The sequence below is a fragment of the Chiloscyllium punctatum genome, chromosome 12 (genome assembly GCF_047496795.1).
Source record: "Chiloscyllium punctatum isolate Juve2018m chromosome 12, sChiPun1.3, whole genome shotgun sequence".
Taxonomy (NCBI): domain Eukaryota; kingdom Metazoa; phylum Chordata; class Chondrichthyes; order Orectolobiformes; family Hemiscylliidae; genus Chiloscyllium; species Chiloscyllium punctatum.
Window position 1 is genome coordinate 22,278,880 of NC_092750.1, and position 21,527 is coordinate 22,300,406.

The window sequence follows — 21,527 nt, forward strand, 5'->3', positions numbered from 1 at the left end:
TCAGTGAGCAGGTTTTATTCCATGTTAAAAGTTTCTCTCTATCCAGAGATGAAAAACTATTTTTATCTGTTTTCCTGGACTCCTATCAATTTAAGAATCTTTACAACATACATAATGCAATGAGTGGAACACAGCAAAGTCTCAAATAATGAGAAGCGGATTAACTGTTCCAGTGATATTGCTTGACAGATTACTAGAACTCTCTGGCTCTTATTCCAAATAGTGACACCAAATCCATTATCCCTCATTCTTGTGTTGGGAATCTTTACACCCAAAATCATTACTGCATAAACTAATATTACTGAACACAATACATTCTCATTCAGCAATATTTATTAAGTCATGAAATAAAAATCAGGACGTATGGCTGTACACAGTAATTAGACGTTATTTATGCTTTTTTGGCTTTTTGACACACTCAATTGGCTTTTTCTCCTCAGTCTGCATCTCTGGTTGCCAATTCAGTGGGTGGTTGCGATACATAGGCCATGGAGGGAGGGTTAGCTGAAAAATGTAATATCAAAACACAGTTAAAGACAAGCTATTATTACAAGAATTATTAAAATATTCAACTAGAATTGTCACAAAAAGTAAAACAAAAAACACAGATGCTAAACTTCTAAATTTATCTTAAGGAGATTAACCAGAGCAGACAACATACAATAGTTCTGAGAAAGGGTCACTAGACCCGATATGTTAACTTTGATTTCTCAGATGCTGCCAGATTTGCTGAGCTTTTCTAGCAACTTCTGTTTTTGTTTAAGAGTACAATAATGATGGAACACAAGCTAAAACTTTGTAAAGAATCTCAATCTGAACAAGCATTAGTGTATAAGGTTTACACATATTCAAAATACTAAAATTGAAAATTTCTAAATGTAAAAGGAGACAGGAGCCAAGTTGAAGTTTATTTTTCTCAGCTTCAATGATACTTTCCTTAAAGTAGCCACTGCATTCATCCACAAATCAAAATTAGTTTTTTTTAAGCTTAAGCGATATTTAATTGAGTATTTAATCATTATTGATTTTTTTTAAAAACTAAAGATAATTGTTACTTTCAGCAAAGAACTATAAAATTAGTATTAACACCATAAAGATCCATGATTTTAACTTCCAGCTTAACTCTATGGAGAGTTAAAACCAAAATAACTGCGGATACTGTAAATCAGAAACAAAAACAGAAATAGCTGGAAAAGCTCAGGTCAGGCATCATTTGTGAAGAGAAATCAGAGTTAACATTTCAGGTCAGAGTTCTGAGGAAGGGTCACCAGATCCAAAATGATAACTCAGATTTCTCTTCATGGATCCTGCCAGACCTGCTGAGCTTTTCCAGCGACTTCTGTTTTTGCCTATGGACAGTTAATTTATTAATTTTTATATTAATTTTTTACAAGGATGGAGAAAAAGGGGATGCATGTAAGCACCTAAGTTCACGTGCATGTAAGGAGAGAGTTATAGTTCGACCTAAGTACATAAAATAGTAAGTTGTCAGGTCATTGTAAGGTATTTGAGAAGAGCAGATGGAATTAAGGGCTTAAGTTCAGAAGAATGTAAAAATGCTTCAATAAGGGCATTGAAAAGTTGAACAAATGTTGTATTTTGTAGCAAATGGCAGAGTTCATGCCATTCATTACAATGTAATGAAATGAATTTATATCTAGCCGCAGAAAATTCCCACTTGGAGTAGTGTGTTCAGTCCTATTATGGAAAAGATGTTGAAGCCAAGAAGAGAATACACTGCACACTCGCTAGGAAGTTGACTGAAATGAAGAAATGCAAAAGAATAAAGTGAAAAATCCAGAGTTTTTGTTTAAAAGTCAGAACAAGAGGAAATTATCGAGCACTTTGATAGATAAAGGATTTTCAGTAGATAAATTATGAGTAGCGCATGCTGTCTCAAACAAGGTTGAGAGGCTGTGAAGTGCACAATTGGATAAATAATTGAAGCAGAGGTCATGTCGACATTTACAATTGGGTTAAAAATGTTAATTTAAAAAAAAGGAAGAGATAGGAGACAAGATAGGTCAAATGAGACTGCATGTGGTCAGAAAAATACCAACCCGAACTGGTTAATCCAAACGGCCTGTATCCATGTTATCTATTCTAAAATAATGTCATATAGCTATGTGCTCCACTTTCTTGAAGTTGGTGTTTTGAAATAACTCCTTACTGCTATCTAGCTGAAAGCTTAGTTAAAAGCATAGAACACAATCCCATTGGAAATGATTTAGTCTAAACAAAAGCTGCATGCTGTTTTTATTAATGGCAGTCAGGTAGCTTTAAATTATTCAAAACAGATCCTGAATATGTGCCTTAACACAGAATTGCCAATTAAATCATTATATTAAGTAACTGCACATAGAAAGTACAGTCCACAAGAGTTAGAAATTATTAAACATGTTTGATTTCAATTTTGTCTTAAATGAGTCCAGATAAAATTAGCATTTTTGTTAGGTACAATGAACTGAAAATCAAACCTGGATTTTTGCTTTGAGGCAGAGTAATTTGCCTATTGCACAAGATGTTAATACATAAGAAACACTGCAATTACAACAGTAAATCTAAAGATTGTTTATATAACTTACCAAGCATGAAATAGCAAAACCTGCCAGAACAATGTAAACAGTCCATCCAAATTGTTCAATTATGTAACCATAAATGAAGCCAATAATCTATTGAAGAAAATAAATATTGTAATTTCAAACTGCAGACCAAATTGTCTTCAATTTAAGAAAAAAAAATGTACTTACAGCAGATGCAACAATGATCCGTTGGAAAGTCTGCTCTGCTAGTTGTTGTCCCTTGTAGTCCTGCAATCAAAAAAAAACTTATGTGGTTTGAGAAAATTAACAAGTTGCATTATGGCACTGAAAGAAATGCCATTGTTTAACACTTTTCATTTTCTGACTGGAGATTAATTTTAATCATCTAATTAGGGAACACTAACTAGAAACAGAAAACCTAACACATTGTTTAACTAACAGATCTATGCTACTAGATTTCACTTTTAAAAGAAACTTTACTATATATAGAACAAAGCAAATATGACTAAATTAACACTTGTTATACAGTACACTCAATTACTTTCTTCCTCCACCAATTCTCTTAAGACTGTTACAGAGAATATTTATGTTTAATATTGCTTAGAGGACGTGGGTTTGAAAGAATGTAAGGAGAAAAGAACAGATTTATTTTAAATTTATGGAAATACCTAGTGTGCCTTGAGAGCATTGAAAAGGTCAGTGTGGACAGTGGAGATTTTCAAATTAGGTTTCTTAAAAAACCCCCAAGTGATAACTGCTGCTTTGCTGTACCCCCCGAAGGTGTTTGCTAAACAGTGACTGGCTTGGAGAATTTCAGGTTTTTAAATCTGATCTTCAGTTGGCAGGTTGGAAGTGACAAAAAAATCTGAGATAATGACTGCTCAGCTGATTTCTTCTATTTCTGAATCTTTTTGTTGAGTTCAGGGTAAATAGTTGTTTGCTCTTCTCAGAGTAATTGCAGGACTTCTCAATATTGTATTTCCTGAGTAAGCTCCATCTGCAGAGACAACCATGTAACTTGATCATACATGCCAGAACATCAAAGCAGAAGATTTCAGAACATTCTACACTTTATTCTTTTGCGTTCAAGAGTAAACCATTGGCCAAAAGTATTTGTTTACAAAGCCAAAGCCAATCTCCTCAGAGAAATTAGATTTTCCCCAATTTCATGAAGACTGTGTGTATATTTGGATATTTGTTTTGCAGATATTTAGAAGGTTAAGCATTTATACTAATATTATTGACTGTGTATGTTAACCAAATGTTGCACATTCATTGAAGTTGCTATTTGATAAAGCCATTTCACTTGAAAAGACAACCGAGGGCTTTGCTTCTGTCAGAAACAAGGATCATCTTCCCACCTGACGAGAGCAAGATTAATCCTGTGCTACCATATTTAGCAGACTGATATCCATATGTTGAATGAAGCAACATGAGAGATTCACAAGGGTCTTATTGTAAATTTATAGTGGAGCACAAACATCAGATTCTACTTCTCCTTTCTGAATCCAAATCCCTACTGGGGAAGAACCCAGCTTTAAAAGTCAACTCGCGCACTCATGGTACGACACACCTCTGGAGCAAGAACTTGAACCCAGGCCTTCTGCTTCACGGGTAGGAACAGTACCACTATACCAGACAGCCCCACGAGCCTTGAACCCAGGTCTCTTCACTCAGCGTTAGGGATAGTTGTGGTACAGCATGACCAAGTTAAAACACTAAAAATTGAGAAACAGCTTGAAACTAGTCAGTTAATTAGGTGAATTTAGACTTTATATTTTCTGTCGTGGATTCCTTCAATGTGCAGACAGTCAGGAACAAAGAGGTTATTTACAAGCGAAGCTGGTTGGTTCTCAGCTGAGGTTAGAACCATTGCAGAGAGAGCGAGAAAAAAAAAGCACACAGAAACATCGTCTTCCCAGCAGAAGTTGTCTGTTCTCTGCAGTAAAGGAAACACTAAGAAAATCAGTTGCCCTTCTCCAACAGTTACGGTGAGCTATACCTCTGATTTATCAATTCAGAAGTTATCTTCCAAAGTAAATCAATTTCTCTGTACTTCTTATGAACCAGTGGAAGGACACAGAAAGACAACTAAACACCAAGGGCCTGGCTACCCAAAGAAGGAGCTTCTCAATATTGGAAAAGGGCAAACAAAAGACCACTAAACTTACCTTCCAGCTTTTCATATCTCTGCCTATAAACTATTTTGGCGATTTGTTTGTGCACGAAAGAAACATGTGAGGAGTTTTTGTAGGGGATTGGAATTTTAGTTACTAGTGTTATTGCGAATTGTTTATATCAGTAGTTACAGTCTAATTACAATGATGAATAATAATCCTTATTTAGTACAGAAACCGGTCTGTGCTTTCTATCAACCTTGGGCTAAAGGTCAGGTAAATTAGAGTACTGTGTGTAATTTTAAAAACTTCAACATTTGGTACAACTCCCGGAATAGTGGGGCTTATGCTACACGAGTGGGTCGTAACAGAATGCATAGCAATGACACCATCTAGCATCAAAGGGAACTCAATTTACAAAATAGTCCTGAATATGAGCACCATGGAAGATTTATTCAAATATAAAATTATTAGAGGCAGCCTTTTGTACATATCTGCTTACATGACATTGTGAATTTTAACCAGCAACAACCTGAAAATAGTTTTTAAAAAAAACCTCTTCACAGATGTTATGACACAGGCACGTAGCCTACAGGCAGGGACCTACCACTATGCCACAAGAGGCCTAATAAACCTCTGTTCCTTGACAAGGAATCAAGCTTATGCTGCAAGGTAAGAACATCAAATCCTAACCACTAGACCACCAGGATGTTAACATTTCTTTTAAAAATCAACGGATTTAAATGTGTTATGACACAGCTCATGAAACAAGTGGGACTTGAACCCAGGCCTTCTGGCAGAGAGAAAGGGACCCCTGTGCTACAAGAGTGCCACAACTGAAATAATATAAAATTAGTACCAACATTCATGTTTACAGCTTAAGGACAGAAAATTAAAATGAATCAGAGTATCTACTCAACTAACAATCATAGACAGGATTATATGCTTACCTTTTTATACACTTCTAATCCTGGCTACAGCAACGAAGCTTTGGCACATGGTCTATGAAAAAGACTGGGAAAGTGGAGTGATAACTAGGGCACACCTCTTCAAATAATCAGTTTTTAAAAGATTCCAATCTTTAGTGGGATGTAAGTGGATGAGTGGGCAAGTGGATGGACAGATAAGTGGGGCAAGAGGTCAGGTATATGGCTAGTTAAACCATTAGAGCCAGGTATTTGGGTCTGGGTTGAGTAATGAGTTGGCTTGCACTGCTAATCACTCAGCTACACCAGAAATTAAACATCTTAATATTCCTGAGGAACATATTTGGATAAGTAGCATAAGATTAGTCCCAAGTCTCCAGCACCAAGATCAGCATAAGAGACATTTGCAAAAGTTCCTGGGCTGCAAAGTACAAGTTAAAATTTCCTATGGAATTACAGCAGCAGTGTACATCAGGATATTTTTGAAGTCCTGATGCACAGCAGGCCCTTAAGTTTAATGTTCCACTGTTTACTATACACGAAGACTGGAACCATAGTTTTCAATTTCCAGTTATACAATCTATGTACAGTATACTATTTCTCTTTCCAACAGTTCAGTTCCTAACATATCTCATTATGGTCAAGACATGCTTAAAACTAATGCCACGGTGTTATATACTAAGAAACTAAGTAATAGTTTTAAAACTTTGTTTCAATAGGCAAGCAAAGCAATAGACTTGATTTTCTTATAAAAATGGGGTTGCATCAGAATGGAATTACCACGTTATAGCAGAACTGATTGATTGTAAATGTTAGGTACTGCATTTTGGAAAGACAAATCAGGGCAGGATTTAAGACACTTAGCGGAAAGATCCTGGGGAGTATTGCTGAACAAGTTCCTTGAAATTGGAGTCAGAGGTAAATAGGTTAGTGAAGAAGGTGCTTGGTATGTTTGCCATTATTGGTCAGTGCATTGAATATAGGAGTTTGCAGGTCATGCTGAAGCTTTACAGAACATTGGTTAGGCCATTATTGGAATACTGCGTGCAATTCTGTTCTCACTTCGATAGGAAGAATGTTGTGAAACTTGAAAGGGTTCAGAAAAGATTTACAAGCATTTTGCCAAGGTTAAAGGGTTTGAGCTTTAGGGATAGGCTGCGGCTATTTTCCTTGGAGTGTCAGAGGCTGAAAGGTAACTTTATAGAGATATATAAGGTCATGAGGGGCATGGATAAGATAAGTCTTTTCTTCGGGGCAGATGAGTCCAAAACTAGAGGGCATAGGTTTAAGGCAGGAGGGGAAAGATTTAGAAGAGACCCAAGGGCAACCTTTTCCACAGAAGTTGGTGCATGTATGGAATGAGCTGCCAGAGGAAGTGGTGGAGGCTGGTACAATTACAGCATTTAAAAGGCATTTGGATAAGTATATGAACATGATGAGTTTAGAAGGATATGAGCCAAATTCTGGCAAATGGGACTAGATCTTTCTCCGATATCTGTTGGCATGGATGAGTTGGACCAAAGAGTCTGTTTCCGAGCTGCACATCACTATAAGTCTATTCACACCTTTAACTGCAAGTTATTGGTCTACACAAAGATCATAAACTCTTAACACTCCTTGAGCTGAGTCACGTGAGCTAAATGGAGAAAGGTCTCATCCCTGGTAACATAGAGTCATAGAGATGTACAGCATGGAAACAGACGCTTGGGTCCAACTCTTCCATGCCGACCAGATATCCCAACCCAATCTAGTCCCACCTGTTAGCACCCGGCCCAAATACCTCCAAACCCTTCTTATTCATATACCCTTCCAAATGCCTCTTAAATGTTGCAATTGTACCAGCCTCCACCACTTTCTCTGGCAGCTCATTCCATACACGTACCGCCCTCTGCGTGAAAAAGTTGCCCCTTAAGTCTCTTTTATATCTTTCCCCTCTCACCCTAAACCTATGCCCTCCAGTTCTGGACTTCCCCACCCCAGGGAAAAGACTTTGTCTACTTATCCTATCCATGCCCCTCATAATTTTGTAAACCTCTATAAGGTCACCCCTCAGCCTCCGATGCTCCAGGGAAAACAGCCCCAGCCTCTTCAGCCTCTCCCTATAACTCAAATCCTCCAACCCTGGCAACGTGTGAGTTTGCTATCAACAAGACAAAAAGGTCACCCAAATCTGAGATAAAAGGATGTCAAGAGCAAGTTATGAAGAGGTCATACTGAACTTGAAATGTTAACTGTTTCATCAACAGATGCTGCCAGACCAGAGCTTTTCCAGCACCTTTTTTTATTTTGTATCACTGGCATCCACAGTAATTTGTTTTAAATTTTTGCAAGCAATACCTCAAGCTGACTAAGATCAGAGTTGACGGATAGATGTCTCACTGCTGGCATGATGCTTGCAGACAAGCAACCAGGAAGGGGACAGAAAAAGAACATGACAAAAGAAATGACCAGATAACAGAAAGTGCCCTCCAAAGGAAAGTTGTGCACAGGCCAATGCCATCATCGGTTCCAGTTGCAGACAGGTACAACTGATGTTCAATCCAGCAAATGGCTTACAGATCTCCCACAGACCATAGTCTCCAGAGAAAGACAGATTCCATCAATTTTCTGGGTTTTTTCAGCCCAACGGACCATAAGAATTCTACATGTCAACCTCCTCCTGCTTAATTTCTAGGGGTCATAATTTAAACTGATTGGAAGAAGGTTTTGGGGAGATGTCAGATGTAGGTTCTTTGCGCAGAGAGTGGTGGGTGCATAAAATGCACTGCCAGCCGGGGTCATAGAGTCAGAGACATTAGGGACATTTAAGTGACTGCTAGATAAGCACATGGTCAGCAGTAAATTAAGGGGTGTGTAGGTTGGGTTGCTCTTGGATTACAGTAAGTGCTCAGCACAACATCGTGGGCTAAAGGGCCTGTACTGTTCAATGATCTATGTTGTTTCATTCTCCCTCAGCACCTTATTCAGCTTCCCTTTAAATGAAATATCCATTATGATCAGCAGACATCCCAAAGTTTACAAACTTTTCTGAGTATTCATTATTGTTCGTGTAGGAAACGTAGCCACTAATTTCTCACACAGCAAACTCACAAAAAAAAGCAATGTGATAACAACGTAAAATAATCTATTTCTGATATGTTAATGAGGACTAGGTCTAACTCTTCAACTCCTCTTTGAAATGATATCGTGAGATCTTTTACATCCTCCTCAGAAGGCAGATGGGTTCTTGTCATAATGGCTTATGTAAAAGACAGCACCTCCAACTGAGGATCTCCCTCAGTACTACACTGGAGCGTTAACACCGATTTCTGTGCTCAACTAAGAGACAGGGTCTTAAAACAACAACTTCAGACAACAAAGGGCTAGCCATTCCTCAAAAAAAGGGGGAAGGTACATAATGCAACCGACTGGGTTTAAGAGACCTGATCTCTGTCTTCACATCGTCAAGGGACAAGCCCAGAACTTGAGCTTCCCAAAGGCAAATATCGGGCAGAGGCAGATGGACGAGAAGCCGCTCAATCCCCGAAAGCAAAATGTGCTCAAACCCACTGTAACTGCTTACCATATGGGTAGGAAACGACTTCAAGTAGGAAAGCATCTTTCAAACTTCAATCTGTCGTCCCTAGCCAGCCAGAACCCTCAACCCCTACCCAGATTTACCGCGCTTTCGTGAAGCTTCGGCCTCTCGCCTGAAAGATACGCAATCACTTTTCCTAGGACCCCACACCTTAGCAACCAGTGAGCCACCTCACAACTGCCGGTACAGAATCGCACAGCTAGGTGGTTTTAAAAATATATATATAATTATCAAAAACTCTTTGTAAATGATATATCCAGAGTGGTATTCTATCTTATGGAGCGTGCTTTGTTTTTTTGAGGTAAAGGATTCGGGCAGTAAGTTAGACATCCTACTCTCGTGTTGAGTTGGCAGTTGGCTTGTTAAAGTTCGTGCCTTCGCGGTGATATCGGTAAGGATTCTCAACAATGCATGTTTGTTGTTAGAATCCAACTTTATGGAGTTTCTCATTCTTTCTGTATTGTCGCTTTCCAAACTCAGCAAATGGATCTTTCTTCCCTCGCCCTTTTCAATTCACTGTAAACGTGTGGAGTTTCTTCCTGAAGGTATTCAGTTATCCAGTGTGTATGTTTTCCTCGCAAAATAACTAGAAAGCAAAGATAAATCCTTTGTTCTAAGTTGATTTTAAATATTTCCTGTGTGGGAACAGACTGGTAAACTCACTTATAATTGTCCCTAATAACTAAATTATTACATTGAATTTGCGGTTTGTCTCAAAGGGCTTCGTACATGTATGCTGCTGTCCACTGTATAGAGGATGTTCACACGTTATACGATGTTTTGCATTCACGTCGTTGACTTGTGGATGAAATGAAAATCTCTCACACTCGCGATGTGTTATTTTCAACATGGTTCAGCTTAATGTACAACTCGTAATTAGAATCTGGGCTACGATCTTACCATCTGTTCCCAGTATCCTGTTTGAAGATTCTAAATTACATTATGTTCTCCCGCATTAAGCAATCGACTTGAACTTTATCAGAATTGTCATTGCAATCTTTCGACAATGAGTACACTTGTAACAAGTGTAGAAGGTGTCAGTGGTGTGCAATAAGAAATGCTGAAGGATTGTGGTGTTGAGTTGGCTGTTCATCTCTAACTGCATCTCCATCCTCCACTTAATCTCCTATCATTCCTCTTAAATTATAGGTTAAAATAGAATATTTTAAAAACGCTCTTTACATTTGCGTATTTTTACAATTAAAACGATTTTCTGTTTGCGTCATTGCTTAAATGTCACAAATGCATTTTCTGGAGAATAGCCAATGTTATTCCCTTCCTAGAAGGGCACCTGGGATAATCTGGGAAACTAAAGACCAGTGAGCCTTATTTCAGTGGTGGGGAACTTATTGGAGAAGATTATTAGGGACGGGATTTAATCCCATTTGGAAAAATATGGACTTGTTAGCGATAAACTGCTTGGTTTTTTACAGGGGAGATTGTGTCTCACAAACTTGTTTGAGTTTTTCGAGGAAATGACAAAGATGATTGAGGGCAAGATGATGGACGTTGTCTACATAGACTCTAGAAAGGTTTTTGTCAAGGTGCCTCATGGCAGGTTGATACAGAAGGTGAAGTCACATGGAATCCGCAGTGAGGTGGGGAGATGCAGAACTGGCTTGGTCATAGAAGACAGAGAATAGGGGTGAAAAGTGTCTCTCTGACTGGAGATCTGTGACCACTGGTGTTCCACAGGGATCAGTGTTGGAACCCCTGGTGTTTGTAATACATATAAATGAATTGATTTATTTTTGTCATGTACCAAAATATAATGATAGGTATTATGTGTGCAACCCAGCAGATCATACCATACATTAGTACATCAGGATAATAGAACCAAATGCGGAATACAGTGTTACAGCTACAAAGAAGGTGCAGAGAGAGATCAACTCTAATATATGAGAGATCTGTTCAGGAGTCTGATAACAGAGGGGAAGAAACTGTTCTTGAATCAGTTGGTATATGTTTTCAAACTTCTATATCTTCTGCCCAGTGGATGGAAGGCTGGTTTGCGTGATCGATTGGGCCGAGTTCACGACTCTAATTTTTTGCCGTCTTGGGCAGATAGTTGCCATGCCAAGCTGCGATGTATTCGGATAGGATGCTTTCTATGGTGCATCTCTAAACATTGGTAAGAGTCATTTTGGACGTGCCGAATTTCCTTAGCCTTCTTAGGAGATGGAGGCATTGTTTTGCTTTTTTAACGGTGGTGTCGATGTGGATGGACCAAGACCGTTGGTGATCATTACTTCTAGGAAGTTTATGCTCTCAGCTAAATCTACGTCAGCACCATTGATACAGACAGGGGCGTGTTCTCCACCAGCTCCTTCATTTTTCTGTTGCTCATGGAGAGATTATTGCCTTTATGCCATGCCACTAACCAGTTGACTCTTTCCTGTACTCTTTCTCATTGTTTTTCAGGTCCAATCCACTGCAGTGGACTTAGAGTGAAATTTGGTTGCAAAGTTGTAAGTGTATAAGGAGTACAGTAAGAGTCTGAGTTCACAGCCATGTGGGGCACTGGTGTCGAGGATTATCATGAAGGAGGTGTTATTACTTCTCCTTACTGCTTGCAGTCTCTGGGTCAGGAAGTTGAGGATCTAATTGCAGAGTAGGGAAGCAGAGTCCTAGATCTCAGAATTTAGAGATGACTTTGGTTGGAATTATGGTGTTGAAGGCAGGGCCATAGTCAATAAGTAGGAGACTGACATTGTCCAGATGTTCAAGGATGCATGTAGGACCAATAAGATGGCATCTGCCATGGACCTATTGTGCCAATAGGCAAATTGTAGAGGATCAAGCTGTCTGGGAGGCTGGAACTAAATATGTGCCATGACTAATGTCTTGAATCACTTCATGATTATGTAGGTCACAGCGAGAAGCGATAGTCATTGAAGCACACTACTTGATATTTCTTTGGCACAGGGATGACTATGGTCGTCTTGAAGCAGGTAGGAACTTTAGATTATAGTAAAGAGAAATTAAAGATGTCTGCGAATACTCCCACCAACTGGTCTGCATAGGATCAGAGTGCACAGCTGGAGACTCCATCTGGGCTGGTCGCTTTCCATGAGTTCACTCGCAAGAGGCCAATTTGATGTCTGCAGCGGTGACTGTGGGTTCTGGGGAACCCGAGGCTGAAGGAGAATGTTGCTGGTCTGGTTAGTAAGTTTGCGGGCATTACAAAGATTGCCAGAGGATACAACAGGATAAAGCTGTGCTGGGGTCCTGGGCAGAAAAATGGCAGATGGAATTTAATTTAGACAAATGCAAGGTGATGCATTTTAGAAGGTCTATTGCAGGAGGGAAGTATACAACCCTTAGAAGTATTAACACAAGGAGGGATCTAGGCATACATGTCCACATTCCCTGAAAGGGGCAACACGTGGATAAGATGGTCAAGAAGATGTATGGCATGCTTGTGTTTGGTTGGAGTATAAACTTTGCTAAGTCATGTTGCAGGTGTATTGAACTCTAGGTCACATTTGGAATATTGTGTACAGTTCTGGTCACCCCCATGACTAAAAGGATGTGGAGGCTTTGGAGTAGGTGCAGAAAAGGTTTACCAGGATATTGCCTGATCTGGAAGGTATTAGCTGTCTGGAGAGATTGGACAAAATTGGGTCATTTTCACTTGAAACATGGAAGCTGAGGGGTGACCTGATAGAAGCTCTCAAAATTATGGAAAGAGTAGATAGTTGGCGTCATCTTTCCAGGGTAAAAATGTCAGTTACTAGAACACATAGATTTAAGGTAAAAGAAGGAAATTTTTTAAATGAGATGTGAGAGGCATGTTTTGACAAGGGCATGGAATGCACTGCTAGACGAGTTGGTAGAGCTAGATCCAACAGCAACATATAAGGGGCATCTTAATAGATATATCAATAGGCAAGGAATAGAGAGATATGGTCCAGGTAGAGGCAAATTATTTTTAGTTTAGAAAAAACATCATGTGGTAGTGGAGGCTTGGTGGGCAGAGGTGTCCTTTCCTATGCTGTACTGTTCTTTGTTCTTCTGTAGGATAAGGAGAATGTTCTACAGGGGATGTGTACAGATTGTAAATTGGCTCGCTGAGCTGGCAAGTTTGTCACCATGCTAGGTAACATCATCAGTGAGCCTCTGGTGAAGCTCTGGTGTTTTGTCCCACTTTCTATTTATGTGTCTTGGTCTACTAAGATGGGTGGTATAATTTCCAGTTCTTTTTCTCAGAGATTGGTAAATGGAGTCTAAATTGATGTGTTTATTGATGGTATTCCAGTTAGAATGCCAGGCCTTTAGAAATTCCTGTGTGTGTCTCTGATTAGTCTGTCCTTGGATGGATGCGTTATCCAGTCGAAGTGGTGTCCTTCTTCGTCTGAATGTAAGGACACTAGTGATAGTGGGTCATCGTGGCTAGTTGGTGTTTGTGTCTCCTGGTGGCTAGTTTTCTGCCTGTCCGATGTAGCGTTTGTTACAGTCCTTGCATGGTATTTTGTAAATGACGTTTGTTTAGCTGGTTGTTGGTACAAGGTCCTTTCAGTTCATCTGCAGTTGGTTTAATGTGTTGGTAGGTTCGTGGGCTACCATGATACCAAAGGGTCAGAGTAGTCTGGTAGTCATCTCCGAGATGTTTTTGACGTATGGTGGTGTGCCTAGGGTTTCTGGGCGTGTTATGTCAACTTGTTTGGGTTTTTTGTTTAAGAATTGGTGGACTGTGTTTATCAGCCTTATTCCTGATGGAGGGTGTTTGCCTGAAATGTTGATTTTCCTGCTCCTTGCATGCTGCCAACCCCCTCCCCCTCTGCTGAGGGCATGCAGGTCCTCAGCATACTCCATCGCCACTCCCTCACCACCCGACACCTGGAGGAAGAATGCCTCATCTTCCACCTTGGGACCCTTCAATCCCAAGGCATTAATATAGACTTTACCAGTTTCCTCAATTTCCCCCCCCCCCCCCCCCCCACCCAGTTCCAACCTTCCAGCTCAGGACTGTCCTCATGACCTGTCCCATCTGTCAATCTTCCTTCCCACCTATCCACTCTACCCTCCTCTCCGACCTATCACCTTTTATCCCCATCTCCATCCACCTATTGCACTCTCAGCTACCTTCTCCCCAGGCCTACCCCACCCTCCCATTTATCTGTCCACCCCAAGGCTCCCAGCCTCACTCCTGATGAAAGGCTTTTGCCCAAAACGTCAATTTTCCTGTGCCTCAGATGCTGCCTGACCTGCTGTGCTTTTCCAGCACCACTCTAATCTCCAGCATCTGCAGTACCCACTTCTGCCTGAGTTTATCGGGTACCCATTCTTCTTGAATATGCTGTATAGGTATTTTTCTTCTGCTGCTTGTAATTCCTGGACATGCAAGGACTGTAACAAAACACTACATCGGACAGACAGGCAGAAAATTAGCTACCAGGATACAAGAACACCAACTAGCCACCAAAAGTCGTGCTCCACTATCACTAGTATCCTTACATACAGACGAAGAAAGGCACCACTTCGACTGGGATAATACATCCATCCTAGGACAGGCTAAACTAAGACACGCAGGGGAATTACTAGAGGCCTGACATTCAAACTGGAACTCCGTCAACAAACACATCAATTTGGACTCTATTTATCAACCTCTAAGAGAAAGAACCGGAAATGATATCACCCGCTGTAACAGACCAAGACACATAAATGGCAGCGGAACAGAACACCAACGCTTCACCAGAGGCTTCCTGATGATGTTGCCTTGCATGATGACGAAACATCTGAAAACAAACCTGCCAGCTCAGCGAGCAAATTTACAACCTGAACTTCAACCTAGGCTATCAATCTTCTCAAAAATCACAGAGGATGTGTACATTCTGTTGTACAGTATAATGTGTATTTAGCACATATTTTGTGAGGTTTGAAACACAACATTACAGCTACTGCCTTTTATCATAGTGCCCACTTGTCTGCCCTCCTCAGAATACTGCAGTACTCCAGCAAATCACAGCGAAAACTGGAGGAGCAACATCTCATCTTCAGACTAAGCACTTTCCAACCTTCTGGGCGCAATGTTATGTTCAATACCTTCAGACTTTGTGTCCACTTGCATTACTTCCCTTTCTTTTAGCTTTACATTCACTGTCACCATGTACTCTCTCCCCCCTCCCCCCACTCCAGTGTGGCTGTCTTTCCAATCTTGCAGTTAGACACGACATTGTTCTACCATTCTCTCAATCCGATCACTTAATCTGAACCGTTAATATCCTTTCTCCCCATCCTTTCTCTCCTGCCTGAAGCACTAGGATCTCCAGCACTTTACGGTTTCATTACCATTACAGTCCCAGCCCATACCTTATTCCATTGTTTCTTGTGGGAGAAATAGCCCTGATGTGAGTTGCATAGACAACTTCAATGTTTTTACGGTCCCTTTCCCAAATTCCTCAATATAAGTCATTTTGATACAAATTGCACTGTTCTGGAAAAAAGCTTTGAGATTTATAAAAGAACACCTGTGGTTTTGCTTGGCATTCTTTGGAATGAAACCATGAAAGGAGCAGTCTGTCAAACAACTTTTGTCAGATGTTTATTTTAAAAATGGTTGTTTCGTCTTCAGTCCTGTAGGGAAATTTGTATTTTTATTTTCTAGAACATCTGAGGCTGAGGGGTGACCTTTATAGATGTTTAGAAAATCATGAGGGGCATGGCTATAGGAAATAGACAAGGTCTTTTCCCTGGTGGGGAGTCCAGAACTAGAAGGCATAGGTTTTGGGTGAGAGGGGAAAAAATTTAAAAGGACCTAAGGGGCAAAATTTTCATGTGTGTGTATAGAAAGAGCTGCCAGAGGAAGTTGTGGAGTCTGGTACAAATACAACATTTAAAAGGCATCTAGATGGGTGTGTGACTAGGAAGGGTTTAGAAGGATATGGGCCAAGTGCTGGCAAATGGGATTAGCTTAATTTAGGATACTGGTGGGCATGGACAAGTTGGGCTGAAGGACCTGCTTCAATGCTGTACATCTCTATGACTCATAGAGATGCACAGCATGTTTACAAACAATTTATATTGAGGATTTGGTTAAGAAAAAGAAGGAGCCAAGTGTCAGATATAGCCAGGATGGATTGAGTGAATCCTTAGAGTATAAAGGCAGTAGGAGTACACTTAAGAGGGAAATCAGGAGGGCAAAAAGGGGACATCAGATCGATTTGGCAAATACAGTTAAGGAGAATCCAAAGGGTTTTTACAAATACATTAAGGACAAACAGGTAACCAGGGAGAGAATAGAGGCTCTCAAAGATCAGCGGCCTTTGTGTGGAGCCGCAGGAGATGGGGCAGATATTAAACAAGTATTTTGCATCAGTACTTACTGTGGAAAAGGACATGGAAGACATAGAATGGAGGGAAATAGATGGTGACATCTTGAAAAATATCCATATTACAGAGGAGGAAGTGCTGGATGTCTTGAAACACATAAAAGTGGATAAATCTCCAGGACCTGATCAGGTGTACCGTAGAACTCTGTAGGAAGGTAGAGAAGTGATTGCTGGGCCTCTTGATGAGATAGGCAGAAGTGGGTACTGCAGATGCTAGAGATTAGAGTCAAGATTAGAGTGGTCATGGAAAAGTACAGCAGGTCAGGCAGCATCCGAGGAGCAGGAAAAATTGACGTTTTGGGATTCCTGATGAAGCACCTGCTGTGCTTTTCCAGCATCACTCTACTCTTGCTGAGATACTTGTATCATCGATAGTCACAGGTGAGATCCTGGAAGACTGGAGGTTGGCTAACATGGTGTCACTATTTAAAAAAGGTGATAAGGACAAGCCAGGGAACTACAGACCAGTGAGCCTGATGTCGGTGTTAGGCAAGTTGTGGGAGGGAATCCTGTGGGGCAGGATGTACATGAATTTGGAAAGGCAAGATCTGATTAGGGATAGTCAACATGGCTTTGTTCGTGGGAAATCATGTCTCACAAACTTGCTTGAGTTTTTTGAAGAAGTCACAGAGGTAGACGTGATCCATATGGACTTCAGTAAGGCGTTTGGCAAGGTTCCCTGTGGGAGACTGGTTAGCAAGGTTAGATCTCCTGGAATACAGGGAGAACTAGCCATTTGAATACAGAACTGGCTCAAAGGTAGAAGACAGAGGGTGATGCTGGAGGGTTATTTTTCAGACTGGAGGCCTGTGACTAGTGGAGTGCCACAAGGATCGGTGCTCAGTCCACAATTTTTTGTCATTTTGTATAAATGATTTGGATGTGAGCATAAGAGGTATTGTCAGTAAGTTTGGAGATGACACCAAAATTGGAGGTGTAGTGGACAGAGAAGAAGGTTAACTCCGATTACAATGGGATCTTGATCAGATGGGCCCATGGGCTGAGGAGTGGCAAATGGAGTTTAATTTGGATAAATGTGAGGTGCTGCATTTTGGGAAAGCAAATCTTAGCAGGACTTATACACTGAATAGTAAGGTCCTGGGGAGTGTTGCTGAACAAAGAATCCTTGGAGTGTAGGTTCATAGCTCCTTTGAAAGTGGAGTTGTAGGTGGATATGATAATGAAGAAGGCATTTGGTATGCTTTCTTTTATTGGTCAGAGTATTGAGCACAGGAGTTGGGAGGTCATGCTGTGGCTGTACAGGACATTGGTTAGGCCATTTTTGGAATATTGCGTGCAATTCTGATCTCCTTATCAGAAGGATGTTGTGAAAGGGGTCAGAAAAGATTTATAAGTATGTTGCCAGGGTTGGTGGTTTTGAGCTATAGGAAGAGGCTGAATAGGCTGGGGCTGTTTTCCCTGGAGCATCGGAGGCTGAGGGGTGACCTCATGGAGGCTTATAAAATCGTGAGGGGCATGGATAGGGTACATAGTCAAGGTCTTTTCCCTGGGGTAGCACAGTCCGAAACTAGAGGACAAAGGTTTAGGGTGAGAGGGGAAAGATATAAAAGAGACCCAAAGAGCCAGTTTTTCATGCAGAGGGTGATACGTGTGTGGAATGGGCTACCAGAGGAAGTGGTGGAGGCTAGTACAATTGCAACATTTAAAAGGCATCTGGATGGGTACTGAATAGGAAGGGTTTGAAGGGATATGGGCCGGGTGCTGGCAGGTGGGACTAGATTGGAGTTGGATATCTGGTTGGCATGGACAAGTTAGACCGAAGGGTCTGTTTTTGTGCTGTACATCTCTATGACTCTATGACTATATCATTATAAATAATGTGGGAATATATTGACGAGCCTATGCAGTCTTTCAAGCATGTTGAAAGAAAATCTTTTTATATATACGTTAACTGTTATAGAGTCCTCAGACCATCTTTCACAATATGTTAATAAATAATACGTATTGGTATGGCTTAAAGGATCTTAAAATTTCCAAAGATCAGAATTCTTATTTTTAACAATTTCTGAAGCAGACACCCATTATAATGTTTCTCTGTAAAAATGCACAACAAAATTACTTACCAATTTTGGATTCTGATTGCAAAATGCAAAATACTACTCATGGCAATTTTAAAAGACAGTAAGACAAAAAAGTAACTTGGTTTTGAAAATAAAAGCTACTGTAAGCAAAACCTGTGTTTTCTCTAATACAGATTGATAGGCAGAGTCTGGAAATCAAATATCAAAGCTAGAGAGTCCATTGATTATTGCGAATTACTTCCCATTATGGGTTTTCGTATCAATTGGAAATTGATCTTAAGTAAAAATGCACTACTGATGGACAGAGTTTGAGGATGAATAAGAGAGAAATAGTCATACAAATCATAATCATTTGAATGAAAACGTAATTAGAAACCATGAACTTTAGAGAGAGATGCATATGGACATAACATGCTGTAGCTAGAAGAAATTCCCAGGCTGGTGCTGATGGTAATTTGGTACAGCACATACATTGCTGAAAAGTATACAAAGCAAACTTTGGAGCTTGCGTCTTTTTCTTTTGAAGAGGTTTTAAGCCACAGGTGCAGAGCTGTTTCCTCCAAGCTAATGAAATAAATATCTTGTGAGGCATTGCATTTTTTTCTCTCTTTGCCACAGCTAAAAGCTGGACTACCTTGCCAGAATTGCAAGTGAGACAATCTGTTTCACTGAATTTGTCTTTGCCAAGAGTGTGTTTTTGGCGGTTAGTATATTGGAACTGTTGCTGTTTAGTAGTTAAATAATCTATATTATTCTGTTAAATTTTCCAAGAGAGTTAGGTTATTCCAATTCTTCTTTCTTGTTTGTATTTTAATTATAGAATAAAAATAAAGTGTGTTTTGCTTAAAGCTGAATAGTGTAAACATTCGAATTACATCTGGACTACAGCACCTTACACTTGCCTTTAAATAAGAAAAAGTTAGGGTCTAGCTACTTTCTTGATATATTTGAAGGGGGTTAGGTCTGGTCCATAGCAGGGATCTGCCTCTCCTTTAAAAAAAAACAGATTTGACATTTGTAGCACTGAAACTTGACTGTTATTTCCTTTAGAATTGTTCAAATTCGGTTTTTCAAACTAACTAAAATTTTTCCTCACATATTGCATATCTTGTATATTTCAATAGGCACACCTCTCATTCTTCTAAATTCTAAATGAGTACAGGCCCAACTTACTCAGCCATTCTCACAAGACATTTCCTCCATACATGGTATCAATCTAATGAATTTTCTCTGGACTGCCTCCAATGCCAGAATATCATTACTTAGATAAAGGGCCCAAAACTGTTCGGCTGTGGTCTGACTAATACCTTATATAATTTTAGCAAAACCTCACCATGTTTATAATCTGTTCCTTTTGAAAAGAAGGCCAGCATTCCATTTGCCTTTCTTATTACCTGCTGAACTTGGATGCTAGCTTTTTGGAGTCATGGATGAAGTCTCCCAAAGTCCCTCTATGCTTTAGTTTTCTGTAGTCTTTCTTAATTTATATAATATTCAGCATCTTTCTTCTTCCTGCCAAAGTGCAAATCTCACATTCTTCCGTCACCTCTGCCTCCAAGCTAACTTTTACAATCAGGACTCCCACCCACCTTCTGAGGACCCCCTTCACTCGCCTCTAACACACTCCTTCCACCTGGACATCCCGCGCTGGCCTATTACCCGCCCTGGACCTCTTCATTTCCAACTGCTGCTGAGACATTAACCGCCTCAAACTGTCTAACCCCCTCCGCCACTCCAACCTCTCACCCTCACAATGCACAGCCCTCCACTCCCTCTGCTCCAATCCCAACCTCACCATCAAACCAGCAGATAAAGGGGATGCACTGGTAGTCTGGCGCACTGACCTCTACACCGCTGAAGCTAGACACCAGCTCAAAGGCACCTCCTCCTACCGCCCCCTCGACCATGACCCCACCCTCCATCACCAAACCATCATCTCCCAGACCATACAGAACCTTATCACCTCAGGAGATCTCCCATCCACAGCTTTCAACCTCGTAGGCCGGGAACCCCGCACCACCCAATTCTACCTCCTTCCCAAGATCCACAAGCCTGAACACCTTGGCCGACCCATTGTCTCAGCTTGCTCCTGCCCCACCAACCTCATCTCTACCTACCTCGATACTGTCATATCCCCCCAGTCCCCACATACGTTCGAGACACCACCCATGCCCTCCACCTCCTCCAAGACTTCCATTTCCCCAGCCCCCAACGCCGTATCTTCACCAAGGACATCCAATCCCTCCACACCTCCATCCGCCATGACCAGGGCCTCCAAGCCCTCCGTTTCTTCCTCTCCTGAAGTCCCAACAGTACCCTTCCACTGACACTCTCATTCATTTGGCTGGACTGGTCCTCACCCTAAACAATTTCTCCTTCGAATCCTCCCACTTCCTCCAGACCAAAGGGGTAGCCATGCGCACCCGTATGGGCCCCAGCTGTGCCTGTCTCTTTGTCGGCTACGTAGAACAGTCCATCTTCCGTAGTTACACCGGCACCACTCCCCACCTCTTCCTCCACTACATTGATGACTGCATCGGCGCCACCTCGTGCTCCCGTGAGGATGTTGAGCAGTTCATCAACTTCACCAACACATTCCACCCCAACCTTAAATTCACCTGGACCAACTCTGACACCTCCCTCCTCTTCCTGGACCTCTCCATCTCCATTAATGACAACTGACTTGACACTGACATTTTTTAAAAACCCACCAACTCCTACAGCTACCTGGATTACACCTCTTCCTACCCTACCTCCACATCATCTGCCAACATTTCCGCCACCACTAGATATCTATTTCCCTTCCACCCCTTTCCGCAAAGACTGTTCCCTCTGTAACTACCTGGTCAGGTCCACGCCCCCCAACAAACCACCCTCCCGTCCTGGCACCCTCCCCTGCGCCCACACCTCCTCCCTCACCACCATCCAAGGCCCCAAAGGAGCCTTCCACATCCATCAAATTTCACCTTCACATCTACCAATGTCATTTCT

At 41.0% G+C, this 21,527-nt stretch overlaps 2 protein-coding genes across 3 annotated transcripts in view; one reads left to right on the forward strand and one right to left on the reverse strand.

Annotated features, from left to right (window-relative positions):
• Positions 1-315: 315 nt before the first annotated feature.
• Positions 316-9,325, reverse strand: spcs1 (signal peptidase complex subunit 1). Its single transcript, XM_072582079.1, has 4 exons — positions 9,149-9,325; positions 2,751-2,810; positions 2,586-2,672; positions 316-504 (listed from the first exon to the last, which is right to left on the reverse strand). The coding sequence occupies exons 1-4, from the start codon at positions 9,182-9,184 to the stop codon at positions 388-390; spliced, it is 300 nt and encodes a 99-aa protein (XP_072438180.1). The 5' UTR covers positions 9,185-9,325; the 3' UTR covers positions 316-387.
• A 138-nt stretch (positions 9,326-9,463) lies between these two features.
• Positions 9,464-21,527, forward strand: part of glt8d1 (glycosyltransferase 8 domain containing 1) — a 35,137-nt gene continuing 23,073 nt past the window's right edge. The window contains exon 1 of one of the 2 annotated variants that reach the window (XM_072582075.1): positions 9,464-9,554. The gene's annotated coding sequence lies outside the window, so the exon portion shown is untranslated. Of the gene's footprint in view, positions 9,709-21,527 lie in introns of both variants that reach the window. The other variant, XM_072582076.1, reaches the window with a different exon arrangement.